Source organism: Cricetulus griseus, chromosome 4, assembly GCF_003668045.3.
Source record: "Cricetulus griseus strain 17A/GY chromosome 4, alternate assembly CriGri-PICRH-1.0, whole genome shotgun sequence".
Lineage (NCBI taxonomy): Eukaryota > Metazoa > Chordata > Mammalia > Rodentia > Cricetidae > Cricetulus > Cricetulus griseus.
Window position 1 is genome coordinate 48,052,175 of NC_048597.1, and position 18,779 is coordinate 48,070,953.

General features: G+C 38.3%; 1 protein-coding gene across 1 annotated transcript in view; it reads left to right on the plus strand.

Annotated features, from left to right (window-relative positions):
- Gap43 (growth associated protein 43) overlaps positions 1-18,561 on the plus strand; it is a 45,044-nt gene extending 26,483 nt beyond the window's left edge. The window contains exon 2 of the mRNA XM_035444355.1: positions 17,891-18,561. Within this exon, the coding sequence (XP_035300246.1) occupies positions 17,891-17,976 (86 nt within the window). The 3' untranslated portion in view covers positions 17,977-18,561. The remainder of the gene's footprint in view (positions 1-17,890) is intronic.
- The last annotated feature ends 218 nt before the right edge of the window (positions 18,562-18,779 follow it).

Below are 18,779 nucleotides of genomic sequence, written 5' to 3' on the forward strand. Positions count from 1 at the left end.
AGCTCCTGGCAGTCTTTCGATAGAAAGTGTTGATGCTCCATAGACTTTCTTTGTTGCCTTAAATAAAAAGTAGTTTTTTCTCATACTTTTGATTATCTTTATTTGATGTGTGATTTTTACTTTATTTTTTATTATACCTCACTGAATTCAGAGATTACTTTAAAAAATCTTACAAAAACCTAACCAAAAAAGCAAACTCCAAAACAGAAAAACAGGGTTAAGGCTGGGGAAATAACTCTGTTGGTAAAGAGAAATTGAAGACCTGAGTTCAGATTTCCAGAATCAAGTCAGATATGGAAGTGTGCGTCTGTAATATCTGAGCTCCTGTGGTAGATGAGATGCATAATCAACAGACAACCCAGCAATTACAGGATAGTTGGTCTGGTCTATGCAATGGCAAATAATGAGAGACCCAGTCTCAAAGCAAGTGGAAGGCAAGAACTGAGGCTTTCCTGTGATTTCTGTGTTTATATACTTCTCTCTCTCCCTCTCCCTCCACCTCTCTCTGTCTCTCTGTCTCTCTGTCTCTCTGTCTCTGTCTCTCTGTCTCTCTCTCTGTCTCTCTCTCTCACACACACACACACACACATACACACACACACACACACATACACACACACACACACACACACACACACACACACACACACGAAGATTAAAAGGACTAAATTGATTTCTCCTTTATAACTTTTAACTCAACAAGTAGAGATGACAACTTCAGGCAGCGTGAGTTTGAGAGCCTCTCCCTGTATTCTTTAGGAGTTGGCTGCAACACTTAGTCTATGTAGATCAGATGGACAACTGAAACTGAACCTGTTATAGCAAAATTCATATTTTCAAATTCAGAACATTTTCATTTCGCCCCAAAGGCAAATTATGTCCCCAGTTTCAGATTCTAAAGTTTCAGAGAATTAGTTTATTTGAAGTACCAATCATCTATTTTTCTTTTACATTGTCATCTATCAGCATTAAGTGAGTATTTTAGTTACTTAGGAGCAGAAAGGCATATTACAATGTAATCACATTAGTTCAGATGTTAGTGTTTTCACTACCTTCTACAGTGACAGCTGGATTTATTGTCATGTGTCTCTGTAAGTCTTACCAATGAAGTTACCATGTCTTTCAGGCTAGGTTCTCTCCTTGGGTTTGGAATGTTCTTACTCCCTCGTTAAGGTACTTGAAAGAGCCCTTCTCACAACTATCTCAATATTGAATAAACTTGTGCCAAACAACAGTTTGAAAACTATTCTACTAAGTAGACTTTTGGTTAGTTTGCATTACTCCAGGCCCTATATATCATTTATCTCTTTTTAAAATCCCAGCTGATTTGAGACTCAAACCCAGACTTATCGTCATCCATATTCACAGAGCCAGAGATATTACTCTTCTTAAGCACATGATTAGAGAGGCTCTGTGTTTACTGACAGATTTCTGTAATTTAACTCTGATCTATCTGAGCTGTCCTCTTAATTACTGTGTCCCAGCAATTTCCACTACTTATTACTGACTGTGGGACTATTCCCATAACCTTGTACTTCAGATATTTTGTTTACCCTCTTCCACCCATTACCTGGGTTCATGCCCAAACAGTAGTTTTGTGGCCAATGTCTATTCCTTCTGAATGTGATATGCTTTTGCATCAACTTTATCAGTATAGTTCTACCTTTTAATTTCATGTTTATGGCCTCAGTTATGGAGGTTGCCAGGAAAAGATGAATGAAGATCGGTAGACACATATAGAGAAAGAGGATTTTAACATAGATCACCAAGAAATGATAAAGCCAATCTGTATTTATATAGACAATGGCCAGGTGATGTTCAGTACAGTTTAAAATATGGGACTGCGGTTAGCAGGTGAGTTAAGAATGTGGAAACATATTTGGCAACAGAATCTGAAATTTGGAAAATGTAACAAAGATAGAGTTTTGTGATAAAGTAAACAATTTCCTTACAAGATTGTTTAAAGATTAAGAATACGATGGTTGGGCTGATGAGATGGCCCAGCAGATGAAGGCTATTGCATCCAAACCTGACCTGAATTAGATCCCCAGAACTTAGGTAGAGGAAAAATAGAAAGGACTCCTTTAATTAGTCCTCTCATCTCCACCTTCATGTGCATGCACCTTCACATGCATGTGAGCACGTATGCATGTACACATCCACAGTAAGTACATAAATATAATTAAAAGTATTACAGAAGTGTTACCATACTTGTAATGGTTCACATCAACATCATGATGTGATGTTTTGATTCTTTGAAACAGTCTGCAAAGATGATGTGGAGTTGAATCTTGGGTTATGGTCATGTTAGGGGGCAAGGAAAGAAGTCTGGCACAAAAAGGACAGAAATACACGCATAGCCTATTCTTAGATGAAGATATAAAAGAAAACTGGTGTAAGAAATAAAAACCAAAATGTGCCAATAACCTAGGAAAATTGGTTTTAGTAGGTTATAGCAATCGGAATCCCACCACCAGCATCACACTATCTTGGTTTTCTCTTAAGGGCCATAGGCAGGAACAGACTGGTCGTAGGTGAGGGGATTTACAGTTGGGGTTGCTTTAAAATAAGAGGAATTTCATCCAGTTGAGCAGGATTTGTTTTCCATGTGTCCAGCTTATTTCAAAGGGACAAACAATACCTAGTCTCAGCTAAACATTTTGTAGACAAAGAACACTGATTTAGTGGTTCCGTATCTGGTCCAGTCTTGTCAGTAGTTTGGGCACAGGGGGAAAGGTCAATGTTTGGCATTGTTACAGGTAAACAAGAGTGGCATCCTGGAGTTTTATGGGACTCCTGATTGTGAGGACAGCAAATTATATGAAGAGGTCTTTGTGGTAAGTCACTTCCTGGAGTGCAAAAGAATGTGGATGGTGCTTAGGAAACAAAATAATGGGCAAGTTTCTTAACTAGTGCTGTTTTCTCCATCATAGATCTCAGATAAAGGTTAACATTCAAAAAGAAATAACAAGCAGTCAAAGAAATGTCTAGAACAATGGTAGCATGATAATAAAGGTAACTGAGGTTTATGGTTTACAATGTAATTGTTCTGCTTTGTTTAGATGAATTCAAGGAGTGCAAAAATAGGAAAACAAGGAAGGAGAGGGGAAGAAAAGATATACAGTTAATAGTTTTTCCTTACATGAACTTTATTGTTTGGAGACAAAAGAAATAAATAGATTAGTGCACATCACCAAGACCAAAGTTACCCCGAACTTTATTAAAAGCATTGGATAGAATAGAGATTGCTAATTATTTATTCTAGGTTATTCTAGCATGCTGCCTAAAGCTTACAGTGATAGATTTCTAAATATCAGGATAATTTGCACTCAAAGTTCTGGAAGTAGAGATTGTCTATCTCTACTGGTGTTACTGTGGATACCTGCAACAGATTGGGGTTGTGGGAAGGTCTCCAAGGCCACTTTTAACACTAAGGTGTTGTTGGCACATATCCTAATCAATTTCAAATAATTTTGAAAGAAGCATTTGTTCTATATACAATATGCCCCAAGAAATGACTTTATTGGAGAGTAAACACTGGGTAGAGTAGTAGAGGGTAGTGACTTTTTTCTCTTTTGCTTTCTTTTTCTTTCTTCTTTTGACAGAGTCTCACTCTGTAGCTCAGGCTGATCTCCAACTCATGGTAGTCCTCCTTCATTAGATTCTTTAGTTCTGGGATTACAGGTATGAGTCATCATGCCCAACCCAAAGGATGGGTTTTCAAATTGCACTTTATTATTTTTAATTATAACATTTATTGAGTACATATTTCATGTCTGGCACAATATGGAAACTTGGATGGAATAGCAAACAACATAGACATAATTGTTTCCCCTTGTGCAAGACCTATAAAACCGCTAAACAAAAATAAAGAACTACAAATTGCAATTGGTGGCACAGAAGAAATGAACAAATGGATGAGTCAGAGGATCAGAGGATGATGCAGGATATATTCTTGATTTGGTGCTCAGAGAAAGCCTTTTCAATTGAGAGACATGAGAAAAAAGGCAAGTCATCCTGCAATAGAGAGATGCCCCAATCAAAGGTTCCAGAAGAGGCAAAAGCTTGAGTTTGAAGGAGCTATAAGAAGTAATTTTATATAAATGAGACTATGAAATGTAATGAGGATGGGAAAGAAGACTGTTCATATTATTGGGTGGACATAGAAGTTTAGATTTAGATTCTGGGCCTAACTTAGAGTTTTAAGCAAGAATATACCAAGATACAAGTTATCAGTTATGTTTGAGGGTCATGTTAGGTAGGGATATTGTTTACATGTAACTAGGGTTGTGAGAACTGTCCAGTTGATTTCCACTGAGTTACACTGAACCTCCTGTTTCCACCCACAGTGGTCACTAATACTGGGTAAGCAGATCCCCTGTCTTTCTGATGAGGAAGTGGGTAAGGCAGTCGATGGCCTTCAGATTCTTCCACCTTTCACATGAAGCAGTTGGGTTAGGTCACAAACACTCAGTAGCATTTCCTTCAAATTGCACTTTAAATAATGGATCTGTGGTCTATCCTAGATAGGATTCAGACCAAAGGAATCTTTATTCTTTTGCTGATTATTTTCCTAATGTTCCCAAATAGCCAAAGCCATAATATTCTGTCTCTTCATATAAGAGAAGAGTTTGGGATTGTGACCAAAAAGAGAAAAAAATCTGTACAAAAAATTATTTTTCCAATACAGTTCTGATGTATTCCAGTAAATGCCATTGATTCCTAAAGCAATCCTTTTACGCAAAGGCAGCACCATAATTTGACAAGCCCCAGGAAACCACAGCATACAATGACTACAAAATGAATTGTCCCAGTAAGAGATGGGATTGCATCTATTTAGCCACGTGTAAGCTTATAATACAAATGCCTTTTATGGTGTTTGCTTGTTACAATAATGTTTTTTAAATTAACTTCAAAATTGTGTTAAACCTTCACAGTTGGCTTTTTAACATTCTGCTACCACTGGAATCTGGAGGGGGTGATTGATAGAAGAATGGCATTCACTTTTATTTCCTCCTTTGCAGGACATAGAAATGATCTCTTATGGATTCACAGATATTACAGCATCTGTAATAATTTTAGCCACTTCTGTGACTATTCAGTAACTCATTATTTAATTTATAAAATGTACCATAACCAGTTCTTACTATTCAGCCTAATGAATGCATTTAGAGGTCCCATTTGTTGTTTTGCCCTCTCTGTGTAGGATTTCTACTTCACCCCCTACAATCTGAACACAACATTGAAATTTTATAAAGCAGTAATTCACAGTTCTGGTTCTGTGAGCCTCCAGAGAGTCTAAGATTACTTTTGATAGCTCTTACTAAACTATATTGAATTGCCTTGTCTGTCACAAAGGAAAATAGGAACAGAGGAAGAGAAAGATGGAGGGAATAGAGATATACAGTACATTTAGGACTGTGGGGAGAGGCATGAAATAAAATCAGGTATAGAATCTGCTCACTCCCCAAGGATGGTGAAAAGCACTGTGGTTTCCTGGAAGGATCCCCGAATCCCTGAAAGCAAAGCACAGAAATTCTGTCTTCTGTTATTCTGTTAGGGAAGAAGGGGCTGGGATGAGATCATCTAAAGGGCTCCCCGAGCTCTCACTAATTACATGAACAATTTACTGTAATTTTATGAATCATCACAAGCCAAGTCTGTGATAATATATACAGACTTAGGATTTTTTGTCCTGAATTATGTAGTTCAGCCATTTGCATTGATAAAATTAGCAAGACAACTGCCAAGTTTCTGGTTTGCTTTGTGCTGTGTAGACACAGCCATAAGGGAAAATTACACAACAAGGATAAATAATTGTCTGCCTAATCTCAAGTTCTACCCAAACACATCACAGCAAGTCATGACAAGAAACTAACTGAGTGCAATCTATCAGTGCAGCTCTGATCTCATAGGCTCACATCTCACCAATGGTTATTCACGTGCCCAAGAGGCTGTTAGGCAACTGTAACTTGATTGGTGTCACACTCCTGGAATTGGAGTCATGCCCAGCTTTAATTTCTGAATGTCAGCCTTGCAGTCAGATAACCAGATCACATAAACTGATATCAGAGTATAGGATTTAGAAAACCTTGAGGTGTTTTTTGCTTTTAAAGATGAATGTTGGAACTATCTACTATCTACGTAAAGCCACGTTAACTCAATGTATTTGAAAACATTATTGTGGATCATTGAAGGCTCTTTAAAACAAACATCATTGCAACCTGGAAGATAGCTCATTCATTTCCTCTCAGTCAGACTCAAGACACACATCACAGGAGGAGGCTTTAGGATCAGTTCCAGCTCAAGGGCCTCTGACTCCTGCCTTTGAAGTACATGGTGTCTTCAGGAATAAGGACTAGTCTCCCACTTCTGGAAGTCAACAAAGGCCAATAGCCTGTCATGTTTTGGGAATCTCTTGGGTAACCACCATGCTTGGTGTTGGGGGTTTGGTTAGACTAGATGATCTTTGACTTTTGGGGGATGTTAATCCAGATGGAAATTTTTCATTTCAACTATTTATATATATTTATAAACAGACTTACTTATATTTTAGGGGTTTTCCCTTTTAGGTAGGTAGTTAATAGTGATTCCTTATGACTTTCAGACATACTTACTATCTCAAGAAATAAAGGAAACAAACAAACAAAGACATAAATCACTGGATAATGTCTGGAGTGGCTTTTTGAAATGCCAAAGCTTATATATAATTCAAAAAATCTGATAATGGAAAACCAAGAGATTATACTGATAAAAATGGCCAATAAGCTTGCTTATCCTGTTAAATTTCTCCTAAGTATTAATTAATAAATAAATAATACCAAATACATCATGTCTGGGTGGTTCTGCATGGGGTTTTCATTTTGTTGCTGTTTTTGGAAAGAAGATAAGCTTGACTTGGCTCACAGTTTGAGAAAACAATCTGTCATGATGGGCAGGGCATGATTTCTGTCTTTTTTTTTTCTGGTTGTAACTTCCTCCAAAGTGTGTCAGGTAGAATTGTAGAAAACATTTTTCAGGTTGAGGAGGAGAATGAGGTACCAATTTCTGTCATGTTTGATAAATGTTCCTAAGGAAGTATGACTTTTTGGCCTGGGAAGTCATTTGGGAAGACAGCCACTTCCTTCCCTGGCCTGACAGTTTATGGCAGGATTTCTCACTTGGGAAGGTAAAAGAACAATGGAGTATGGTGCATATGTGAAAAGAATTGGCACATCAGGGAAGTCCTCTCTGGGGATCTCTTCTTCAGCTCATGCCCCTCAACACATGACCACAAGACTTCCCAGAAATTAAGTATCTTTCTCATAATAGAACTGGAAAATCTCAGTCTATATGGTTATTTTAAAGTTTAAACAATGAATTATTAAATTATATAATTCTATTAATATGACTGAATAATTCTTTCTTAAAGTTAACTGTGATAACCTGACATCTAGAAAAATCACCATTCCCAATGTAACTTGTCCATTGGGTACAAGATTCACTACACACATAGGGACAAGTGGCAGTTTGTATCCTGCTCATTCAATGTGAGTACTCATGCTTCCTACAAACAGAGCTAAGAACAAGAATAAGGCTATTTCATTTGAAATCTACCGCTATGAAGTATAGGTAGGAAGAAGTAGGTTTTCTTGGTATGTAAGCTGAGACTTCAACAGAGATGTCATTAACTTTTGTACAGTTCTGCTCAGCAGCCTTCATTCTTATCTTGCAAACATCTGACTTTTCATTTTGCTGCCCTGCCAGTTTGGCCAGTGATACATCTTTGCCTTTGAAATCATTTCTGAACCTTCAGAACTTCAAAGCTTTGTTTTCAAAGAACTAAAGAACTCTCTCTCTCTCTCTCTCTCTCTCTCTCTCTCTCTCTCTCTCTCTTTTCTGTAACCAAAAGCCTTATAGGGCAGCCATTTATTTCCTTTTTCTAGAATACTTGAAAAAAGTTTCTCCAAGATTGGATGAGTTCTCAGTAGTGAGGAAGACAGAGAAGACAACTGATTTACTAAGCATCCCTGTGAGTCAGGAAGTGACAGTATGTTAGGCTTTTTTTCCTTCATTTAATGTTCAGTTTTCTTCCTTTCTGTGAATTCACCATTTCTGCTTTATGAAAATATGAAAAAGCAGGGAATGTACATATTGAGTCATTTTGTGTCAAGCTCCTAAATACAATACTTGGCCTATAACAAACACTGGACAATGTTCTCTTTCAAAGTGAGCACATGACTAAAACATGAAATGCATTGTGAAGGACTTTAAATAAACACATTTAGTTCTTCTAACAACCCCATGAGGGAGGTACCAACATTACTGTCAATTATAGATAAGGAAAATTAAGCTACAAGAGGTTAAGTAAGTTACCCAAAGCTATAGTAAATTATCACAGGGAGGAATTAATGTAGTCCGGCTCAAGGATTATCCCATAACCACTGCTCTAGGCCATTTAAGAATAGTCATGCTTAAAATATCCATCTTTTAAAAACTTTCTTGCATATCTCAATAACTGTTAGTGAAATTAATAATTATAAAATTAAAATTAGCAAGGAAATTGTGGATGTCTCCCATGGCCATGAACTACAGTTTGTTGGGATTCATTTTGTAACCCTAATTTGAAAGTTGGAGTTTCATTATAGATCCACATTTTTCCTGCCTGAGGTTATTGAAGTTTTTTTTACATTTAAAAAGCATTCATGGTTTTTCCTCTATTTTTATAATTTGCAGTATTTTGTGAGCATAGATATTAAGCATGGTGCTAGGACTTGGAGACAATACAGATGCACGCTATTTTTAAGGCATGCTTTAAGCATTGAGATTCATTAGCTAATCAAATAAAAATACTGCTTTATGGAGTATGAATTTGTGTGAATATACCCCTTAAAATACATTTGTTTATGAACAATTGAAGACTAAAAAAGACACTGCATATGAGCATCTAATGCAAGGACTGCAATTTCCACATGAAAGAAAGAGTGGTTAATTCTCTCTAGAGTGGTTTAGAAGTTGGAAACATAGTTGAGCTGGGTCATGAACTGATGAGCATAAATTCAAATGACTCAACTTTTTTATACATTGAATAAAGTACTAGCTACTCTACCTTCCAATCACACCCATTCTTGGTGAAAAGGATATCTTTGGACCAGAGCCTGAGAACAGAATTCTTGGGTAACTAAAGTATTAGTGGCACCCTTTAAGGACATAATTAAAATTGAAGACAGTAGGGCAGAAGAAGATGGGCAAAGATGAGAGTTGAGATGTGTGCCATCCTTCAGAGAACTCTGAAGCAGAATTTGCACCACAACAAAAAGCAGGGAATCTAGAAAGACATGTCCCCTCTGGTACCTGAGATAGAGGTGGCCCCAGTTTGGTTTATAGGTCAAGAAGGCAGGTGTGAGTTGTTGCTAGCCAAACCACTTGCAGCTCCTGGGAGATGGGAGTCAGGGCCTGAAGAGGTAAGATTTGCACAGGTCACAAATAGCAACCATTACAATGTACAGAAGCTCTTTGATATGCATGGGTAAGGATGCAGAGTTGTAGCACACATTTGAATGGCAAATGAAGGATAAGGTGACACTGAGAAAGGTTTTTTTCTATTTATTTTGTTTTTTCCTATGCTAAACTATTTACAAAATCAACACTAGACATGTGTTTCACTCATTTTCAAAGGAACACACAAGTGTGTATATGTGTGTGTGTGTGTGTGTGTGTGTGTGTGTGTGTGTGTGTGTGTGTGTGTTATTCTCCTGTTATTTATAAAAACAGGAAATATTAAGGTTGTAAGGGAAACTGGGGCAGTATTTCAGTGATCACTTGCAGTCTATTTACAGCAAACCAAATAGGATCTGCAATGCTTAGAGAACAAAGATGGAATTTACTTAGGCCTTTAGAAGTCTCTGATGAAGCTTCGATATGTTCACCTGTCTTGTCAGGGAGGTTTAACTTTTAGAACCATAGATAAGTCTACATTGGAATAAAGAGAAGTGAACCACATTCCTGAGGCTGAAGTGTATAAATGCCTCTGAGTGGCAATATCATAGCTATCTTTCTATCCCTGATGTCACATTTCACAAAATTTTCGTGCTTATCTGTATGCTGACTCCACATTCTTCCTGTCCTTATCATATAATGCCTTAGAACTAGACTCAACTGCCAGATCACTCTGGTATATTACAGAGCCAATACCTCCATATAACTGTACATGACTGCCAATTCAGTGTGTAATTGACATATGCAGAAGTAGTGAGCATTATGGCTAAGCTACTGGGGAAATGCTATCAAGTTTGGAGTTTGTATTTTTACTCTATGAAGTTGGCATTTCATTTTAATCACAGTAAGAAATCAAGTAACCAGACTAGGGATGTAGCTCAGCTAAAGAGAGCTTGCCTGGTCCTGTGTTTTGGTCCCTAGCACCACACACACACACACACACACACACACACACACACACACACACACACACACACACACGAAATACAATTAAAAACATTTAACTTTATATAGTTATTGCATCTTATGCCAGAAATTACTGACAGCTACTGGACAAGTCATGTAAGTTTTAATTGTTGCTCTTTCTGCATGTCAGACATGGGAGGACATGGGATATTAGTTTTTGCTGATTGTATAGGCTAACTATATAGATAAATTTAAGAAGTTCCTAAAACAAATTGACCTATCCTTCTTTGATTTTTGCTTTTAATATTTGGATTTATTATCCTTTCAAATAAAAATACCAGCTTTTCTTTTACTGACTAGGAAGCCTGTATTCCTTAGCAGCTTCTATAGCAATGACTTCCCTTGGTTAAATATCTTCCTTTTATGAGTGTCTGTTTTTCTGTGTAGAGCACTTCACAAGACATATATCCTTTTCATCCAGAGATATAGAAATGTTATGTGGGGTCTCATTTTATTTAGAAATGGAAAGAGAAAAGAGAAAAAATATTTTTCTTTCTTTGGAACTTTTTGTCTTAGAATGAGAATTACAAAATCCATAAGTTAGATTAAAGTCAAAGAAATCTGGAACCCATAGTTGGTTAAATACTCAACAGACTACACAAGGTCCCATTAATAGTTTGTGAGGTATTTTAAAACATTTTTTTGCAACTTCCACATAACCTTCAGAGAGGTGGGGCAGGCACAATTGTGCATATTATTGTTTCTAGATTAGGAAACTGAAGCAAAGAAAGGAAATCTAATTTGTCTGAACTTGTATGACTAGTTGACAGAAGAGTAGGGGTAAACGATAGAGTTGCTTAGTTCTGAAACTTGCAGGGTAGTAAAGGACATGTGGATGCTATGTATGTTTTGAGTGTTACCAAGACCCCATTGCTGCCTTTGACATTTCTTAATTAAATTCTTAATTGTCACTCTTTGAAAAATGTAAGCGCATAATGGATTATTTTCTCTTTAAAAGGCTCAGAAAACAAGGGACAAGGGTGAAGGTGTAATTTAGATCATTATCCTGACATCAAAATTATGTGTACAGGCTCAGCATTTTAATATAATTTACAATATGAAACACTGATGACAAAGGAAAATATGGGTCCTAGTGACAACGAAAACCAGTCTAGGCTCCAGATTGACATCTGGTGTACAGCTCAAGAAAAAAGACCATGTGAGTCAAAAGGGCCATATGTGAGTAAGCTGTGAAGTACCCACTTCGTATTGCTTTCCTTTGAGCTTTGAGGGAAAGACGATGCTTAGCATTCAGGAAAGATGAAAATAAAAAGGGAAAGGGAAGTGCACCCCAGCCCAGTGGTGACTGGTAGAGTAATTGTGGGCATGGCCCCAGGATGATAGCAGATTCTATTTAATCAATGTTGACAAGGCTGGGGAGAGCTGGGCAGGTCCCAAGAGGTAATGTTTTACTCGGAAATCCACTCAACCTAATTTCAGTAATGTAGGGCTGTGGAGGGACCTGGAGAAGAGCCAAGAAACGGGGCCATTAGAGCTCCATGTGGGCGACGGCAGCTGGGAACACCGCCATCCCTCCAGCAGCATTACAACCAGACTGCCTGGATGGGCACGCAAGCAGCCGCTGCTGCATATGTTCTTGGTGTTTGCTCATCAACAGAAGGAAGGCACAGACATACTATTCTCACCCTTTCGAGGAAATGAATGAAACCCATCAAAGGCAAGAACTGCTCCAGAATCTTTCAGCAAGGGTAGGAGTCAGGGTTGGCGTAGAACTTGAATGACCATAGTGAAACTCTTCACTCAAATCTCTTTTGTAGTTTTGTCATTTATGACTACCATTATACTGTGCAAATGGATACATATTTTTACACATTTATTGTTCTTTTAATGTGACTTTGATCTTTTATTTTTAAGAATGGCAATCATGGAGTTGACGGTGTAGCTCACTGAAGGAGCACTTGCCTAGTATGCCTAGAATGTACAAGGCTCTGGGTTAAAAAAAAAAGAGTGGGGTGGGGAGAGAATGGTAGTCATGAGTCACATAATGTAGAAAAAAAACCTATGTAGGTCTTCCATTTTTCTAATTGCAAATTCAAGAGAAGCGACTCAAGAGAATTGCAGGTGAGCTCTACCAAGTTACTCTTGTCTGTGCCACTCTCTCTCCAATGAGCAGTACCTCATTCTAGAAACTACTAGCATATACAATCGTGTTCATTGTAATCAGTGTCTACTCTTAATTCATAAAACAGCATGTAGTTCAGTTCCTTTCATCAGATACATTAGTGAGGGGATGAACACATTTTCCTTCATTTTGAAGTGTCTTTCAACTTTGATGCATGAATAATATATGACTTCATTGTCTATGATGTTGACTTTGTCTTTTTAAGTTAACACATAAATAAGTGATAAAATTAAAAGATGCTTTCTGCAAGCGTGATGCTTTCTAAGAGGTCTTTGGGTTTAGAAAAGCAAGTTTTTGCAAAGGGTAAATGCTGCTGAGGCAACTTACAACTATTTGTTAAATATTAAAATCATCTGTCTAAGTTTTATCAATATGATTTTTATTACTAGGTGGCACTCATGTGACTTAGATTATGGCATAAAGAAAGTAGATTAAACATTTTTTAAGTTCCTACCTTAAGCTTCTCCTACAGATATAATTGTTTACTCTTGAACATATGACCATGTTTTATTAGAATGTTCTCTTAATCTCATAGCTTGTGGCACATAAATATTTTTTTCTTCTTAATGCAAGCCACTAAAATGCATCTCCATTCCTCATAAGGGGACAAGATTTGGGGAGCTGATTTTGGTGTGATGAAGACCAACTTGGGGACACAACATCTGGCCACATGATATACCCCCCACCCCCACACACACATACATGTATACAGGTATATGTTGTCAAAGTATTTTAGCTTTCCAGATATAAAAAAAAGTTACTAAAATTGGGAGGCTTTTAAGAATCAGAAGTTTACTTTCTCACTGTTTCAGCAGCTGGTAAATCCAAAATCAAGCCTACAACTAATTCACTTTCTCAAGGGAGTGCCTGATGTCTTAAAGAGCTAACATCCCCACTGTGTCTTCACATGGCGGAAGGAACTAGAGTGCTCAACGGTCCACTTTTTAATAACCTTCTGCCAAAGCACACATGTGATGGGGAATGTACTATGTATGTTTATCTTATTGATTGTTAAATAAAATACTGTTTGGCCAATGAGACAGCAAGTTAGATGGGACTAGGAGTCAAAGAGGATTCTGGGAAATGTAGTAGAGAAGTGGTGATCCAGGCAGGAAGTGACATAGCAAGGAGACTCATATCTAAGTGAGGGAACAGGAAGTGGCCCCTTTTCCCGTTCACATCCTCCAGTGGCAGGAAGTGAGCTACTGGCAAGGAGGGACGCCAATAAGGCATCCAATAAGTCTTATAACATATATAGATTTATGATAATTAAGACTGAGCTAGCAGATGAGAAGTCCTAGTCTTTGGCCAAGCAGCTTTGAACCTAATACAAGTTTCTGTGTATTCATTTGGTCCCTAACTCAGGCGGGCAGCTGGCGTAAAGCTCAGATGTGGCGGTGGGGCTCAGGCAACTTTTGGCAGAGAGATTTATCGTAACACACATGCTCTACCCTCATGGTCTAATCATTGGCTAAAGACTCCATATCCCTTAATATTAACACCCAGGATCAAGATTTCCATATATAAATTTTCAGGAATACAATCATTCAGACCATAGTGCCATGGTGCTTTTCCCTATATTATCTTAACAAAAATGAATATTAATATTAATTTTTTGTTTAATATGATTAAAAGCAGCATCTAGAGCTACATGGCTAAGAAAAACTGTGCTCTACTTTTTATCTTACATGATAGCTGCTTTGGTTCTGCTGCGCATGTCAGACTTACTTGCCAGCTCTGAGCCCTGTTACCTCTGCTCCCTTGTTTGATGTCACTTGGCATCGAAAATGTGACTACAGCCCATTAGCTTCTTCAGCTCTTAAGTAGCAACTGTCACAGAGGGAAAGTGATGCTCAGCATGAGGAATGTAGTTATTTATGCTAATTGGACTGTGGAAATTGGAGTGACCAGCTGGCCTCAGCTTCATGTCTTTCATGCTCACCACCATGATCAAAGATTTTTTCTTTTGCTCAAAATACCAAGATTACATATTAACTCATCGCTAGCATTTGCAAATTATATAATTAGTACCAGAATGTGCCAAGGCCAACTTTCGTATTACCAAGCACTAATGAGTGTCCTTCCCACCATTTTGAGCCATTTTTCTGTAAGTCAGTTTACAGAATTTATTGAAACTGACTGAGACTGTAACTATGGACTTGTGTCATTGTTCCCACTGAGTCCATCCATCTTGATTGGGCTAAAGGGAGAGCAGAGGATGTGGTGTCAAGCAGAAGGCTTAGGTAGGCTCTATTACAGGCTGAGGTAAGCTGCCACTTACCACCCATGTGTACAACTTTACATAAATTATTTTGCTTCAGATCCCGAAGATGTAACATAAGGTGGGTAGAGTAGCAGTAAGGATGGAAATGAAACAATACAAACAAATGCACTTACAATGTTCTGAGCATTGACAGCATCTTAGAAGTATTAGTTTAAGCAAAATACCTTACACAAAGGGCCAGGACTCTCATAATTTACACAGACTTCCAGGCATCAAGGCTGAAGAAAACACAAAATCATAGATCTACTGCTGTATGGCCAGTGTGATTTACTGTCAGTAAGACTTGTTTATGGTTGGCATCAGTGGGAATGAAAACCCTTTAATTACACAGAGACATTCTTTCCTGCATGCAGGTTCAAATGGACCTACCCTAAATCACAAATATCCTAACAAATTCCCTTCCATTTGATCTTAAAATCCTTCACAGGCTGCATTTGATGTCCATAAAAGTGGCTGCTTTTAAATCAGGTGTAACCCCACATCTGACTGTGGGGTCTCTAGTCCTGGCTTGGTTCTCAGCAAACCATATGAGTTAAGGAACATCTCTTTTTGTACTTCAATTCCCTTGTTTATGAAAAGAAGATACTTATTCATTGTTTCACTCAATGTTCATCAAGAGGTATAGTTGTCACTTGGAAAACTGTCTGGTTGAAGGCTCTTTCTGAGTAACCATTGTGTTGCAGAAGTAAGTCAGACTGAATTGTGCATACTGCAAAGCCAGTAAGACTTTAAAACTTCAAGTATATATAAGTTAGTCATTATAATGTGAAATTATTCCTCATAGCTACTTAAATCACTTACCAGATGAGAATGTCTGGATTATAGAAACTATGTACATTTTTAAAGATATATTTACAAAGAAGGAATTCCAAAGGTATGTTTGATAATGGTGGCCTTATTTAGATATAAATATTTGGCTTTAAGTGAATGCCAGTCTATGTGTGAGTGACTTGAAAGACACATAAATTTTTATAATTCTTCTAATGGCCTGCTAAGCGGGGGTCTGTTTCGCTAACCTCAGCATCTCCTTCCGATAGCTATCCATTTTATTTAACATTTCTCATTAAATCTCCTTAAAGCTTATCTGTTACACTTCTATTTTTTTTGCTTTAGTGTTTTCAAAGCCTACTCATTGCCTTCTAATTAAATACAAATCTTCCAGACTAATAAAATCCAACTGGCTCCAGTTTATCTGTCTAAGAAAAATTGACAGGGAATAGGTATTAAGAGGAGAAACCAATAACGAAAGCTACATTTTAAAGGGCATAGGTATCTTTAACACCCAAAAGTGTGGAGAAAACTAATGCTAACACATTAGGCTAGGGGCTTCTGTCCTTAGGTTGACTTAGAAAATTGGCTCATGATTGGCACCTGTGAACTGAGACTTTGAAAAGTTCTCTCAATTCCCTATTTGATAAGAATGATTTCCTGAGCCTAAAATCTGTATAAATAGTGTACTTTATGTTGAACATCTGTTTTCATTCTTGGAACCTGGCATCAGTTCATGCTAAGCAGTGGGCACCTTTGTGACCAGCTCCCAGTGCATATCTGAACATGTGAGCTTGAGTGGGTGTCCCTAATAGATGCTGGCTTACATGTGTACTCACATGTCATGGCTGGAAGGATTAAGGGAATCCTTAAAACTCCATAGGGAAGAAGGCTCACAGCTCCTTGTGTGTGTTCTCCCATTTTTGCCCCATGCAGTCTCCACCTCCCCTACTTATTTTGCTTTGTGTCATTCCACTATCACAAATTATAACCATGGCTAGGACTTTTTTTTTCTGAATCTATAAGACCTCTCTAAAAAATCACTTGACTTAAAGGTGGTCTTGGTATGGGGCATAAAATATGCCATCAGTTGGCACCAAGTAATTTTAGGGATGCAGGATTCTATTTAGACAGGCTGGCATATTAGTAAAATGTCTATAGCATATAATCAGCTGACAGAGTTATCTAGGGAAAGCTTTGGAGTTGAGGAAATTAACCTTCATAAAGATAAAAATCAACCTTGTTGAGCAGAGCAATACTCATTTCATGGTTCTGTGTATTCCCTTGGAATGTACTCAGCTCCAAGAGACTGTAAACCATCAGAGTGCTTTAAAGTGGTTGATTCTTTATCTGCATTGATGAGAAGGATGATGGAAAGGTGCTCAAATGTGGTACACCCGATGTAATGATGAATTTTCTTTCCTTTCCACTATATTGAGTATATAGATTTTGTCTCTGTGGTCATAAGATAGGCATTACAGTTTCAGGTATTTTTTTTATGCTCCCTGTATTGGGAAGAGGGGGCCACAAAGAACTAAACCAACTCCACTTTCCCAAGGAAACCTCCTTCCTCCTCATCAAACTGCAGCCTTTAGCGGCCTCCTCTGGCACCAACAGAGGATTAAATTTCATGTATTTTACTTTCTGAAGTTCACACGACTACAAACAAATGGCAAGATAAACTGAATGGAGGATGTTCAATGAGCCACATGAATTATCTGCCAGTATTATTCTGACATTAAGCAAGAGAAAAACAAGGTTATTGTGGGTGCCTCGCTTGTGAGCCTGCAAAGTAAAAAACCAGTGATGTGCTGGAGATACGAGTCAGTGGGTGAAGGTGCTCATCACCAAGCCAGACAACCTGAGCTCCAGCCCAGGAACCCACAAGGTGGGAGTAGAGATCTGACTCCTTCCTGCAAGTAGTCCTCTGACCTAAACAACACACACACACGCACGCACGCACGCACGCACGCACGCACGCACGCACACACACACACACACACACACACACACACGAATGTAATATCTACTGAGTGAGAACTTGCCCTTCACTTCCTTATGTGTTACTGAGCAGCCTCCTAAAATAAAAGCTTCTGGTCTGGGAAATTGGATTGCTGGGATATTAATCATCACATTATCGTGATCTCTTATGCAATGACTTGAAAAGAAGAGATGCACTGTACTGTTGAACAGATTCATGAGACAAAATACTAACCCTCCTCTCCCTCCCCCTATCTTGTTTTCTTCCTCAGAAGCTGTAGATGAAGCCAAACCTAAGGAAAGTGCCCGACAGGATGAGGGTAAAGAAGACCCCGAGGCTGACCAAGAACATGCCTGAACTTTAAGAAATGGCTTTCCATGTTGCTCCCACCTGAACCCTGTCTCTCCCGCCCTTTCTCTGCACCACTCTGAAGTTTCCTCTCCTGTCCCGCTCACGTGTGTGAGCCTGTCCTCTTCTACCTACTAGCCCCCTCTCTCTGTGTGGCAAACATTAAAAAAAAAAAAAAAAAGCAGGAAAGATCCCAAGTCCAACAGTGTGGCTTAAATATTTTGTTTCTTGGTGTTGTTATGGCGAGTTTTTGGTAATGATGATGCAGTCATTCTTGGGAAATTCTTGCACTGTACCCCAGTTTTTTGATCTGGTGCGTGTGGCCCTGTGGGAGTCCACTTTCCTCTCTATTCTCTCTGTTCCAAGTGTGTGTGTGTGCAATGTTCCGTTCTGAGGAGTCCAAAATATTAAGTGAATTCAAAAACCACTTCTGTTTCCTCATTTTCAACGTGATGGAATGAACAAAAAGGATAAAAAATTAAAAAACCCGGTTTGTTTTAAAAATAAATAAAACAAATGTGCCAATTAGTGTAACTTGAGGCTGTAAGGCTCCTTTTTCAATCTGAATATTAATAAATCATGACAGTAATCAAGTTTGGTGTCTCTGTGTTTCTTTTCCACATCCCTTTGGTCACAGTGTTCCAACATATTGGACTCTTATAGTTCATCTTTTCCCTAAGCTCTTACACTGCCACCAACAGCCCTGATTAGGGAAGCACAGGCCCTAGCCAGGACGGAAGCCTGCGCTCCTGATGAGATAGTTGGGTACCAAAAAAGCTTGCTAGAGGTGCTGTGACAGAACCACAGCTGGT